General features: G+C 36.5%; 1 protein-coding gene across 1 annotated transcript in view; it reads right to left on the bottom strand.

The window, feature by feature from the left end:
- Positions 1-15,745, bottom strand: part of NBAS (neuroblastoma amplified sequence) — a 406,203-nt gene that overhangs the window by 358,125 nt on the left and 32,333 nt on the right. Inside the window, exon 9 of the mRNA XM_011942078.1 lies at positions 14,854-14,952. Coding sequence (XP_011797468.1) covers positions 14,854-14,952 — 99 coding nt within the window. The remainder of the gene's footprint in view (positions 1-14,853; positions 14,953-15,745) is intronic.

Genomic DNA, 15,745 nt, shown 5'->3' on the forward strand with positions numbered 1-15,745 from the left:
AAAAGTGTGGCTATGTTCCTATAAATCTTTCTTTATAAACACTGAAATTTGAATTTAATATAATTTTCATGTATGATAAAATATTCTTTTGAGGATTTTTCCAACAATTTAAAAAATATAAAATCTATGCTTAGAAACAGGCCACATTTGGCCCACAGGCCAAAGTTTGCCAGAGAAAAGCTTACTGGGCATGGGAATCAAAGACATGAATTTACCACTGAACAGTCATGCCATCTTAGGAAAGTTTCTTAAGCTCTAGGAGCTTAGGTTTCTCTACACACACAACAGCAGTTATGAAACCATCGCATATTGTGATGAGTAGGATTCAGCATATATAAGTATCTGGTCATCAGTAAAGGCTCTATAAAGTTAATTTCATCTATTATAATCTTCAATTGAAGTCAATTCAATGTCAGTTCAGAAAGTGTCTAAAACTTGCAAGGTGCTAAGCTAGCAGTGTAGGAAATACTGTGTGATGAAATCAAGTATTCCCTGCCTTCATGGAGTTTACAATCTTATGGCATTACTATATCATTAACTGACCGCAATCTTAATACTACCTTCTTCGACCCAGCAGGCGGAGGTGATTCCATCTTACAGAAACATCTATTTCACATCTATGTGAAATACAGTGAGACTGTAATTTCACCAAAGAGAAGTTTGGAAAAACTCTTCCATTCATACAGTTGCTCCACCTAGCTCTTACATTTTAATTCTTCCAAAGTCAGGCTTTCATTTATTTACTGGGAAATACATATTGAGCACCAAGTATGTGCCAAGCCCTAGTCTAAAAGCTGAAAATAGAGCCGTAAATAACACAGATGAATTTTCTGCTTTCATGGAAATTACATTCCAGTGTATTAGTATTGCTTTCTCTCTTTATATGCTTTGACAAAGTCAAGTATATTTAACAATTTAACCAAAATCTACTGACAAGTACTCCATGCGAAGCACCGTGCTGCTGAGACTAATGATACAGTTCTAAGACAGGGTTTTTGGCTTTAAAAACAACAATGACATTTTGAGAAATACAGAAATTTACACATGCCTAGGGTCATCTAGACCAGGGGCCAGCAAACTCTAGTCCCTCAAATCAAATTCAGCCCACCGTCGATTTTTGTAAATAAAGCTTTACGGAACACAGCCACACTGTGAATTTTACATGTTGTCATGTCTGTTTTCACACTACAAGAGGAAAGTTAAGCAGTCATAACAGAGACCATATGGCCCACACAGTCTAAAATATTTACAAGCTGCCCCTTTACAGGAAGTGTGCTGACCGCTGGCACGGAGCAAAGAAAACATGAGAGGGTGTAATAGGAAGCTAGACAGATGAAAGGCCAAGCTACAAAAGGCCTTTAATACTAATCTAAGAAGCGATATCCCTATCCCAAGGACTAAAGGAAATCAGAGAAGGATTTCTAAGTAGAGAAGTAAATGATCAGAGTTGCATTTTAAGACCTGTAATTCTTTCTAGCAACAGAAATGAAAAGAAATTAGAGGAAGAGAAAACAACTTGATAAGTAAATTCAGAAGTAATGAGGGTCTGAAGTATAAGGATGGCACTAGAAATGGGGAGGAGGAGGCATACTAAAGAAGCAGAATCAACAAGGCTTGAAGATCATAAGAATGAGTTGAGAATTATCTAACATAAATCTCAAATTCTGGCCTGGTGGAAATATTATACATCAAGATATGGGAATACATGAGAAGCAGGTTTGAAGGAGGAAAATTATGAACACAAAATATAATAAGTACATGGTACTTGTGAGCTATCCAGGAAAAGATGTTCAGTAAGCGAGTGAATAAGCAGCTTTGTGGCCTAGGAGTACTTTCTGGGATATAGACTTAGAAGGTATTACATATGCATTTAAGTGGTTAAAAACCACTAGGTCTGAATAAGGCTGCCTATAAAAATACATAGAATAGGTAAAGGAAAAAATATGGCCAAAAGATTCCATTAAAATACTATGAGAATTGATAACCAAGTTTAATGTAGGAGCAATACACAGCTGACCCCTGAATACCACAGGGTTAAGGGTGCCAGCCCCCAAGCAGGCAAAATCCATGTATAACTTTTGACTGCCCCAAAATTTAACTACTAATAGGCTAATGTTGACCCAAGCCTTACTGATAAGAAAAACAGTCTATTAACACATATTTTATAGGTATTACATACTGTATTCTTACAGTAAAGTAAGCTAAAGAAATGAAAATGTTATTAAGAAAAAATCCTAAGATTAAATACATTTACAGTACTGTACTGTAGTTATCAATGCTGTATGTTTACATAGTCTGTTTACAAGATCAATCATCTGTCTGAAAGGGTGCGCACCACAGCTGCAGATTCAACATGTGGCACATATCGAGCGATTCAACTTTTTCTTGTCATGTCGTGACTTCTCCCTGCTTCCTGGGAGCACTTCCAGCATCACTAATGGAACTTCGTATGGGTCCCATGGCATTATTCAAGGTTTACAGTACCGCACTAAACACTATGAAAAATACATGAGAACCTCGAGAGATTACTTTTTACTGTGATACGCAATTTCCTGGAGACTAACTGCTCACTTGGAGATGATTAGCATCATGCAACATTCTAAGTGGGTACTTGCAGTACAAGCTCACTGCAACAGCAACAGGTGGCTACAAAATTATTACCATAGTACAGTATTACCGCAGCTACTTTATGCAGTTATTATTTAACACTACATCTTTATGATTGTTTACATTTCTCTTGACTGTGAATGTCACCATACACGGTATGTAAGTTTTGATAAATGTCATTTTTTTATAATAGATTTGTGTATAGTACATGGTAATAAAATAGAATTATATCTGCATATATTTTATGCATTCATGACATATCTAACTTTTTCTCAATATTTTTGATACTTCCAAAGTATGTGGTTCATCTGCAAGTTTCTTCATATTGTTGCCAATCTTCAAGAAAACATTTCTAATATATTTATTGAAAAAAATCTGTGTATAAGTGGACCCATGCAGTAGAACCCTGTGTTTTCAAGGATCAGCTGTACAGGCAGCATTCCACATCCATGGGTTCTGCATACGCGGATTCAACCAACCACAGATGAAAAATATTCAGAAAAAAAAGGGATGGTTGTATCTGTACTGAACACGTATAGACTTTTTTTCCTGACATTCTCTAAACAATACAGTATGACAACTATTTATAGAGCATTTACATTAGATGAGATATTATACGGAGTCTAGAGACGACGTGAAATACACGGGAGGATGTGCATAGATTATATGCAAATACTACGCCATTTCACATCAGGGACTTGAGCATTTGTGGATTTTGGTATCCAGGAGGGGTCCTAGAATCCAGCCTCCACAGATACCAAGGAATGACTGTGCAAAAATAAACTGTATTTCTATAGGCCAGGTGCAGTGGCTCATGTCTGTAATCCCAACACTTTGGGAGGCCAAGATGGGCGAATCACTGGAGGTTAGGAGTTCGAGATCACCTTGGCCAACATGGTAAAACCCTGTCTCTACTAAACATACAAAAATTAGCTGGGTGTGGTGGTAGACGCCTGTAATCCCAGCGACTCAAGAAGCTGAGGCAGGAGAATCTCTTGAACCCGGGAGACAGAGGTTGCAGTGAGCCGAGATCACACCACTGCACTCCAGCCTGGGGAACAGAGCGAGATTCTGTCTCCAAATAAATAAATAAATAAATAAACTGTATTTCTATCTACTAGCAGTGAACAGTGAAAAAAGCTAACTAAGGTAGGAAATATATCTCAAACTTTAGACACTAGCGTACCTCTTTCAAATGATTTTTTGGTATTTTAAAGGTATCATTTACATCATCTCTTTATTTGTTCATTTATTTAAAGTTAGCACATAAAAGCTAAACAACTGTGCTTTATCATAACCACTACTCTCTGTGACACCATAGATTTTTTACACAAAAACATTTGTGCATGTAAAATATAAAGCCATCATGTTGCCGTATTTGGGAGATACACAGTGAATGGAAAAAGATAAAATAATACCTGAAACGGAGTGACTTCCTGACTGCCAAGATGATGGCAGTGGTTCCTAACTGTGATATGGGGTGCAAGATGCCCCACACAGGTTTTGCAAAGGCAGATATTCTTGAGTAAATGTGATGATATAGATTGTGTGCACTTATTACCTGTCCCGGTTCAAACTGGAGTAGGAGTAGGGGGAGAGCTGGCAGCATCACATAAGCATCATATATGTGGTTTTGTAAAATATATGTATGCAAATATTATCTAGCTATGAATACATATAAAGAGCAAACACACGTGTCAATTAGAAGATTCTTGGCAAAAGGAATTTAAGTATAAAGTTCTACTGGTAAGCGTCTCCTTACGGTAGACATGGAAAATCTAGGTACTTCAGCTAAATGTCAATACTGTAACACTACTTTTGCTGTCTGTGCTTTCTAAACAAACTTCTGATTACAATTGGGATTCCCACATAGGTCTACCAAGACAAGTGTCCTGGTCCATTTTATAGTTTTCAAAATAAAATATGATATTGGCTCATTGATGCTTTTTTCTTTACATAGATCTTTTGAGCTACGTTAGCCCCTAAGTGTGATATCCTCTCTGCACATTGACAAATCCAGTTTTCTGCGTCTTTGAAGTTTTCTGGATTAGAGTAACCTCGCTAAAGAGAAAACTGTTTCTCTCTGAGCATGAAATCTTGATGGCATGAACCTGTATTTTACTCATGTTTGTCACCCCTACCTGCAACAAGTGCCTTAGTGGTCTGACTGGCATGTTGTAGGCTTCCAAGGAAGTCAGAATAAACACACATGCATACACATGCTCACCCCATGCAGACAGACAAGAGAAGATGGATATCCAGTTCTGCTACTTCTACACCTGTGCCAACCATCAATCTTAGCTCATTATGGGCCCAGGCCTGGCCTCACAGTACTTCTTCGCCCAGTTTTTTTAGGCAGCTACAACCAATGGAAGGGAGATAGCAACTAAAATGAAATTTATTGCTATCCCTCATTAGGGCAATTTCAAAGCAAGGAACATATCCTAGTCATTATCCCATTCATCCCATTAAATCTCCCAGAGCTTATAGCACAAGGATTTTTAACTGGAGGGGAGGACACCTGATCAAGTCTTTGAGGGTAGGACCTAGGTACGCAATGTTTAAAACTTTCAATAGGTAATTCTGCTGTCCACACCTTGTTAAGAGTCATTGGCCTGGCACAGAATGTCAATAAAAGTACTAATGAATAAATTAACTTAGATTTCTTGGACGTTCTTGCCTGTTTCCTTCCCTCAACCCACAGCTGATGCTAAGGAACATAAGCTGAAGATTTAATTCCCTCTCGAGCCTTAGGGTGGATTTAAGCAACTCCACTGCAAAAACACAATATATTCAGCATCTACCTATATGGTTTATTCCACATCTACTTTTTATCCAGATTTAAATGACTATCCAGGTTCTGAAACCAAATTCCCAATTTCCATCCCAATACCAGCAATTTAATTTTTGAAGTCTTACTCAAACTTGTTCTCCCAGGAAAAGTAAGTCTTGTCTCTGAAGCCTGCTGTTGCCTGCCAGGTATCCCTGACAATGAATCCTTCCACAGTGCCTGCTGTTAAACTCTCCACCACAATTTTCCTCTGTCAAATGCTACACAGTAGTCTACAATGACCCTCCTTGGTGCTTGAAGTACTGTGGTCTGTGCCCAGTACAGTGCCAGAAAAGTGTGGTAAAGAAAGGGTTAATGACTTGCTTTGTGATTACACAGTTAGAAAGTAGAACAACCAAGAACAGAATTCAGGGCTCCTGTCTCCTATTCTAGTACACATTCTATTACATTAAAAAATATTTTTAAAATTTTCTGTAGATATAAAACCAACTGTAGTAGTGGTTGCACAACTCTATACATTTAGTAAAAATCAATCAATTATATACTGAAAATCAGTGTCAAAGGGTCATCAAGGAAAGTGAACATGAGTGGTTTTTCAAAAAGCACAGCTTCTCCCAAGAAAGTAGGTATGTTCTCTGCCTTTTGACTTTGTTGAGATGTAAATTAGAGTCTAGAAGTAGCTACCTTCAAACACTAATTACCTTTTTGTAGCTATCAAGGAAATGTTGGAAATACAAAGCCACGTCAGATGTTGCTTATAAAAATTTTCAACAAAATTGAAAACAAAAATAGGAACAAAATCACAAAAATAAAAAAGTTATATACTACTGAAAGCAATAAGTGCCACTTAAAAATCTATACATAAAGTGTTCTATTTGAACCTAATTCATTAAGTGTTATTTGGGACTGTATAATTCCCAGATAGGGTGTAAACTCCTACAGGGCAGGTACTACATTTGAATCTCCACCAGCAAGCATAGTACCCACCGTGAACAAAAAGCTTAATGCCATCTCGTCTAACAATGCAGAGATCAGAGAATCTTCTCAGCCAGAATTAGGCTGTAATCTCTGCTAAAATCAACGGAGCAAAGAAAACATTAAGAATACAAAAAAGATGGCAGCGAGGTGTTGGGGTAGGTTGAAGAAAGGAAGCAAGACTGGAATGAGACAGTCTGAGTGTTTAAGGATAAAATACATTAGGCTGTGAGTTAGGATATGTAAGAAAGAAAATAGTCAAAATCAGCACATTCATAGAGCTTATCCCAAAGCCTCTCAACTAATTTTTGTTTCATATTACCAAATGTACCATCTCAGTTTCTCTTCTTCAACAATGCTCACAACATTAGACAAAACGATGAATTTCATACAACCCTGAGTTTGCATATTACCAATTTATCGAAATTCAACTCTGGCTGATTTTCTTCACATTTATAAAATCTTTGTGGATGATAAACATCACAGGCCCACATTACTGAAATAACTGAAAATAAATAAAAATGTGATAAATATTTCAGCTTCTTTCGTTTAAAAAAAAAAGACCACATAATGGAAAATACAAACAAGCTAGCAAAATTTTCGTCATGTACAACAGGCCACTTACATATGCTCCTTGCTTTACAACAGTCTTCATTCAGAAACAATAATGCAGTCATCCATCTCCACACTGACTGCCACCAAGAGATGTATATGATTGTACAATCAACAAAAGGCCCTCTTTCTTTGGTTTGATAATATATCAAACTTTTCAGACATTCTTATTTAAATGGAGACTGTCCCTCAAAAATACCCTATTTTTGCTTAGATCCTGAGTCAAAAAGTAAACATCTTAATAGTAGTAAGTATAATCTGACTTTAAGGAAATTTATCCCACAATAACTATTCAGTATGATCATTTCAATCCTACAGTCCCACTTACCTTCCTGAAATAATGCCAGGAAAAAAGAAATCAAATATTGACTCTTATAACAACTGAAGAGAGTGGAGTAGTCAGTATGAAACAAACAATCAAACAAAAATAGTCCAGCATTAAGATATAAAATACTCTTCTTTTAAAAGGGAGGAGAGAAAAAAAAAAACACAGAAATGTGGGGTATGAAGAAGAATGCAAAATGGAAAAGGAGAAAAAAGGAAAAGTCAAAAGAAAGAAACATAAATTTTCTTCTCTACTCAAAAAATAAGAGTTATTTATTCAAGGTGCCCTCAGAGCCAGAGCTCATATACTATTCACTGCGGCTTTTACAAAGGTGTATACTACGTATTCCTTGCTTTCAAGTATCTGATAGTCTAATTGGGGATATGAGATATGTGTCCATCTATTTGAACTACCATAACAAAATACCTGAGAGACTGAGTAATTAATGAAGAACAGAAACCTATTTTCTCACAGTTCTGAAGACTGGGAAGTTCACAAGGTGCGGTGAGGTTGGTTGTCTGGTGGGAGCTGCTCTCCACTTCCAAAACGGCACCTTGTTGCTGCATCTGCCAGGTGGGAAGACAACGCATGGAGCCTCTTCTATGAGGGCCTTAAATGCACTCATGAGGGAGGAGTCCTAACGGCCTCATCATGTCTTAAAGGCCTCACCTCTTAATGCCATCGCATTGGCCATTAAGTTTCAACACATGGATTTTGGAGGGCAGATGTTCAAACTATAGAAGGATATGTTCATCAAAATAGAAAACAATTAACAATAAAATATGGTATATTTAAATAGTGCCAATAGCAGTTACATATAAGATAATGAGTAGGTCCTTGTTACGTGTGGCGTGAACTAGTACCTGATCATCTACAAGTCACCCAGCCAGCCTTTAGTACCTCCCTATGGAATCAACATTCCTCAAAGCACAAATGATCGTTATTTCCTCAGCTCAAAAATTTGAGTCCCCTAAAGAATAAGCTGCCTCTTACCACTCCCAATTAACGGGCCTCAACCTGCCGTTCCCATGTCCTATCTCCCACCACCACTATCACCTTCTTTGTCCTCAGACACACACTCTACAGTGTCAGCCAAGCTACACCACTTACAATTTCCCAAAACTATACCATGACTTCTTTTCCCTTGCCACTATTAACATTGTCACTTTGTCTAGAATGTCCATCGTATCTGGATTGTATCCATTCATCAAAGCAAGTCCAAGTGCTACCTGCGATGCTTCTCTGCTCCTTCAAGCAAGTAGTAGCTCCTTATTTGGACCCCCACATCACTGTATCTGCATCCCTTTAAGGTGCTTATTTTCTAGCTTGCATTCTAGTTCACATATATAGATTTTTAATATATTTTATATATGAAATATGTACATTTACACATATAATATGAATATATTTATATTATTTGTATTTATATAATAAACATATATTTCAATACATGTGAAATACATTTTTATATATTATATATGTTTAGATACATAAATGTACACACACACACACACACAGAGCATTCAGAGAAAGAAATGTATTTTAGACATTAGTAAAATATATACGCATACACTGGATGGGCATGGTGGCTCATGCCTGTAATCCCAACACTTTGGGAGCCCGAGGCGGGAGGATGACCCGAGGTCAGGAGTTCGAGACCAGCCTGGCCAACATTGTGAAACCCAGTCTCTACAAAAATACAAAAATTAGCCAGACCTGATGTCAAGTGCCTGTAATCCCAGCTACTCAGGAGGCTAAGGCAGAAGAATCACTTGAACCAGGGAGGCAGAGGTTGCAGTGAGCTGAGATCACACCATTGCACTTTAGCCTGGGCTACAGAGTGAGACTCCATCTCAAAATAAATAAATAAATAAAATTTAAAATATATATATATGAATACACACATATATTATTTCCTAAGAATATGAGATCTTAGGTCAGAATTGCTCTCCATCTTCACATCTCCCCCAACCCCTAACATGGTGCATTCCACAAGGCAAGCCACAATAAAGACGGTCATGGAAAGCAGGCCAGGTAAAGATAGAATGGACTTTCCACCTCATCAATCATCCTAATACCAACAACTTCTGTAACAGAACACACACACTTTGTAAGAAACATATTCAAAAAGTATATATACGTGCTGAGAAAGTGAGGTATTAATAACTACACTTTAAAACAACAAAATTAGCAGGGTGTGGTGGCTCATGCCCGTAATCTCAGCACTTTGGGAGACTGAGGCGGGTAGATTGCTTGAGCTCAGGAGTGCAAGATCAGCCTGAGCAACATGGTAAAACCCTATCTCTCCAAAATCAACAGCCAGGTGTGGTGGCGTTTGCCTGTGGTCCCACCTACTTGAGAGGCTGAAGTGGGAGGATCGTTTGAGCCCAGGAGGTTGAGGCTGCAGTAAGCCAAAATCATGCACTGGACTCCAGCATGGATGACAGGGTGAGACCCTCTCTCAAATAAATAAATAAAATAAAACCAAAAAATCAACTTGAACTAAACCCAAAATGACTTTCAAGGAGGAAACCCTGCTTAAACAATAAAATGTGATCCCAAAGGAAATGTTAACATAAACAAGAGGTCACCCTCAACAGAAATCAAACTAGCAATCAGAGTGCCATGGGTACTGTATATGCACTGTCAAGGCTTGGCAAAATTCACAATAAAGAACTGAGCATGTCACAGCAAAACAAATTCTATCCCATTTCTAATAGCAAGATTTAAATTCAAGACTTAATGTGAAGCTAGGCACAGAAAATACAAGATCTAACATATTAAACATTGAAAGGCCAGTCTTCGTATAAGAATTTGACAAAAATAAAATCAAAATGGCATGATTTTATTATTGTAATATGTTTATTTTATAATCAAAAATGTTTTGTTGTAATAAATTGTGTAATTATTTGCAGCATATAGGATTACATTCAATACTATAAAACGTAAAGACCTCTAACTTCACATATAAACATTCAACTATATCCAAAATAAAACAGAAGTCTATTATCATTTCAGATTACCTACTGTTAATATTTTTTAATTATTTGTAAATTTTAATTTAATATTAAATATTTAATTTTTAAATTAAATTAACATTTTAAAATTTTTAAATTTTTAAATTTTTTTAGTTACCCAGATTTTTGAAACTGATCATCAAATTTCTTAAGGATAAACAACTAACTCTTAAACAGAGCCACACAAATCAAAAGGAGTAAGTTAAAAGTATTACATTTATTCAATACTAAATAATAACTTTACCTATCATTTCCTGAATACCTACCATGTGCTGAATATTTAACCCTCAAAACACCTTGGGGCTCACTAAATATTCATTTCAACTCCCTTTTGTCTTTTTTTAAGAAAGATTTTGTAAAAAACTAAAGAGAACTTCTATAAGTGAAAAATATAACAATAAAATCTAAAATCACAATAACTAATTTAAAAAGGAGATGCAGCACAAAAGAATTTGTAATATAAGAAACATATCGGCAAAAATTAACCAGAATATAGATTTTTTCAAAATAAAATCATATGTATCAGTAATTTACTATATTTATAAAAGATCTCAAAAAGTGTTTCAAACTACTTTCTTCAGTAAGTACATGTATTTATACAGAAAAAATTAAAATAATATTTTACTTCTCTCTTTTCCACAAAAACAAAGTAGGTGGGGAAAGGAGAAAGGGAAAAAATTAAAGGTCATTCTAGGACACCCTACATCTAGATAACAGAAATCCCAGAGAATTAAAAAAAAAAAAAAATGAAGAGGAAATAATCAAAGAAATAATTCAAAGAATTTTCTCAAAAGTGAGATTTTTGACTATCCAAAGTGAAGGGCCAGCACTGTGGATATTAGTAAACCTACGCCAAGTCATAACATGGTCAAATTTCAGAACACTGGGGGAAAAAAAGAAAATCTTACATTCCAGAGAGAAAGAAGACAAAAAGCAGAGAAAGAAAGAAACATGGGTTTGATACTACAATGACATTCTCAAGAGCAACACTACCAGAAGCTAGAAGAAAATAGAACAATACCTTCAAAATTTTATAGGAAAAGTATTTCCTATACTTTTAATAAAAAATTGTATTAAAATACAATTCTATTCAGTCAAACGATCAATTAAGTGCACGAAGATAAAATGAAGCCATTTTCAGATATGCAGGGCTTCAAAAAAATGTATTTCCCATGTACCATTTCTCAGGAAGTTACAGGAGGTTGTGACCCACCAAAACAGTTAAATAAACCAAGAAAGGAAAAAAAAAAAAAATCTAAGGAAAAGGTCATGTAACCAAAGAGAAATAGGGAAGCAATCTTCTGCATAACAGTGAAGTGAAATTCCAAGACAATAGCTATGTGGCAGGTGTTAAATCCAAACTGGAGCAGATCAGAAAGTTCTGAGATCTCCATCCATGGCCGTACTACACTGAATGCACCTGATCTTGCATGATCTCAGAAGAAAGTTCTGAGACCTCTTCAAGATGATCAAACAGCACACCTAAAAGGAGGTTTACACTATGGAGGTGGGTTTAGGGGAAAATCTGTGATAAGTACATTTCAAAACGTGGCAAATTAAAAAGAATTATTAACTACAAGGAGAATAAACAAGTAAGAAGTTACCAGGTGGGTCTTCCTATAGCATACAAAGCTCTGCATGATTCAGCACTCACCACGCTCTCTTTGACCTCACCTTATTACTCTGCATCACAATCTGCTTCAGCCTAACTAGCTTCACTGCTGTTCCTAAAAATGCCAAACACACTTCCAACTCAGGGCTTTTGCTCTGGCTATTCCTGCTGCATAGAATACTCTTCTCCCAGATACCTAAAAACTACTAATACCCTTACCTACTGCAGGTCTTTGCACAAATGTCACTTCCTCAGTGAGGGTAATGTGGCCACCGAATTTGCATCCTACTCTCCCAGCCTTCCACTCTCCATCTCTGATTATTTTTTCCCATAATACTTAGCTCCTCCATACTTTATATTCATTGTTTGTTGTCTGTCATTCCCTCAAAAAGTTCCATGAGGAAGATACACCCTAAGCACCTGGAACAGTATGTGGCACAGAGTAGGAAATCAATACACGCTTGTCGAATGAAAAAATGAATAAATAAAAATGGAAAATCATTGAAATCATGAAATACTATACAAGCTTCTTGTCTTACCTATAAGTACCATCTACATAACCATAATAATCACACTATAGGCCGGGCACAGTGGCTCACGTCTGTAATCCCAGCACTTTGGGAGGCCAAGGCGGGCGGATCACGAGGTCAGGAGATCGAGACCATCCTGGCTAACACGGTGAAACCCTGTCTCTACTAAAAATACAAAAAATTAGCTGGGCGTGGTGCCGGGTGCCTGTAGTCCCAGCTACTCGGGAGGCTGAGACAGGAGAACGGCGTGAACCCAAGAGGCGGAGTTTGCAGTGAGTGGAGATTGTGCCACTGCACTCCAGCCTGGGCGGCAGAGTGTGACTCCATCTTAAAAAAAAAAAAACTATAAAATTATGATATAATAGGATTTAATATATGATGTAACATAACAGGAGAACAAAGTGAAAGTTATTTGCGCATACACGTGGTAGAGTAAGAAAACTAAATATCCATCTTCCACAAAGGGAAGTAAATAAACATTGTATAAAATTGTAATCAAGAAGTACAATGTAAGCTTTTTATTTAAATGTATGAAAACAATCAAAACAATCAATTAAAATAGCTAAAAGTGGTTACCTTTGGAAAGCAAGAAGTTGTGTAGAGGAGTCAGTTTTTAAAATTAAACACTTAAAATTATGTGCAAATACAACTCATAAAAATAAAATGTAAATATAAGAAAAAAATTTTAAAAAGTCACACTTGGTAAAAAAATTCATTATGCATATAATAGAGTAAGAATTAATATCTAGATTACATAAAATGTCAACAACAAACCCCCTATCAAAAGAAAAGAAACAAAACCAGCATTTCATAGATGAGAAAACATGAATGGCCAATAACATATGAAAAGCTACTCAGTTTCATCAGTAACCAGGAAAGTACAAATTAAAACCAGAGTGACATATCCTTTTACACCTACCAAATTAGCAAACATTTAAAAGTCTCACACCATCAAGAGTACTACTGAGAATGTGAAACGAGAGACATTTTCATAAGCTGCTGATGGGACTGTAAACTGGTACAAATACTCTGGAAAACATTCGCCATTATCTAGTAAAGGTGAAGATGTACTAACCTGACAATCCAGCATTGCCACTCCTAATTATACATCCTACGGAAACTTTTGGACATCTATACCAGAGGAATGCATAATTATTTTCACCACAGTACGATCTTTACAACAAAAAAATTAGAAACAAACCAAATTTTAATCTACAGGAGAATGAATAAATATGTTGCAAATTATTTGCAAAATGAAATGTCCTAAACAGTAGTTAAAAATGAATAAACTAAAGCAAAACACGCACCAAAAAGCAAGTCACGAAGTGAGAGCTGTGATGTCTTCCGTGTGAGTGATTCTATTTACATAAAGTTAAAACAGCAAAACCAAATATGAACAAGTGATAAAACTATAAAGAAAGCAAGAAAATCATACACACAAAACTCAGGACAGTAGTCATCTCTAGAATGGAGACGACGGGATCAGGGAAGAGCACAAGGAGGACTTCAGTGTATGTGTGTGTATGTGTGTGTGTGTGTGTGTGTGTGTGTGTCTTCTTTTGTAGAATAAAAATTTCATAATAATAAAGTCCTGAACTAAATACAGACATATGACTGAATAGAATACCAACTTGCATACATTTCCAATCAAAAAGACTTAAATGTACTGAGAGTCCAAGTTAAGGACTTGTCAACAAACACAGAGTAAGTCTCAAAATTCAAAAATTCAAGTTAGGTTTGTCTTACTCAAACTTTGATACTCTTCCCATTTATGAAACCAAACATTTAGCTTGGCTATCCTATATAAAGTATGTGACTTCTGTTCTCAAGTAACGAAATTAAAGGGGAGAAATCACTGGAAATAGAAAATGCCATAAGGTTTCTAGTAACCCTCAATGTAGATGCAAATACATAGGGAAGTGGCATATGTGAATGACAGGACACAGTTGTTGGAAGGAACTGTGCAATATCAGTGCAGCCATAACTACCAAGGAGAGAAAGAAGGGAAGTAGCATCTACTGAGGCCACTCTGTGTGAGGGCACTTTATATATAGTACTAGTTCTCTCACTAATTCTCTGAGTTAGGTATCATACTCATTTTACAGATGAGAAAAATAAGGTCCAGGGGGTTAAAAGAGGAGAACAAATTCCTCAGTGAATACTCCCAGTGCCCCATCTAGCTCAGAAGAGCTCAGTGAGCCAGATGGATACGCATGAATAATCAGATGACAACAACATTATAGATATTAAAGATAACTATGCACAAGAGGAGAAAATTAAGAAGTCAACATAAGAATCAGAATAGTTTATTCTATCTGACTCTATGCCAACATTTCTATGTCCACCTAATATTCCACTAAATATGAGAACAAATAGTTACTTACCTGTGACCAGGGTGGTAAATAGCTGTGTTGATTCCATGAGGATAATGACTACTGAAGCTGAAACAGTGACTTTCTTGGTAGCTCTGATTTGTTCCAACACTAAATTTAAGAAGGTAAGTAAGAAGTAAATACCATTAAACCACAATGAATATCACTAAATACCCAATAAAGTGTTTAGAATTTAAAAGACAGACAATACCAAATATTGCTGAGGATATAAAACAACCAGAACTCTGATACATTATGAGAAGGTAATTGATAAAACCATGTGGTAAAAAGTGTAGTTTTTTATAAAAATAAACTACATCTCCCCATGACCCAGCAATCCCACGTGAAGATAATGACCCAAGAGAAATGAAAATGTATATCCATAAAGACTTGTACAAGAATGGTTGTAACAGCATTATTTGCAGTGGCCCAGAACTGGAAACAAGGTTCTATCAATAGAAGAACGGATTTTTAAAATCATGAGCTATTCATACAATAAAATAGTAATCATCCATAAAAAGGAATAAACTAGTGATATATGTAAAAATATGAATGAATCCTCAAAATATGATGAATAAAGGAAGACTTAGACAAAAGAGTACATACTACAGTCATTCCTAGGCATCCTTGGGGGACTGGATCCAGGATGCTCAGAGGATAACAAAACCTGCAAATGTTCAAGCCCTTGACACAAAATGGCATAGTAGGCCGGGCGGGGTGGTTCGGGCCTGTAATCCCAGCACTTTGGGAGGCCGAGGTAGGCGGATAATAAGGTCAGGAGATTGAGACCATTCTGGCTAACACGATGAAACCCAGTCTCTACTAAAACTACAAAAAATTAGCCAGGCTTGGTGGCGGGCACCTGTAGCCCCAGCTACCTGGGAGGCTGAGGCAGGAGAATGGC

The sequence above is a fragment of the Colobus angolensis genome, unplaced genomic scaffold (assembly GCF_000951035.1).
Source record: "Colobus angolensis palliatus isolate OR3802 unplaced genomic scaffold, Cang.pa_1.0 Scaffold205, whole genome shotgun sequence".
Lineage (NCBI taxonomy): Eukaryota > Metazoa > Chordata > Mammalia > Primates > Cercopithecidae > Colobus > Colobus angolensis.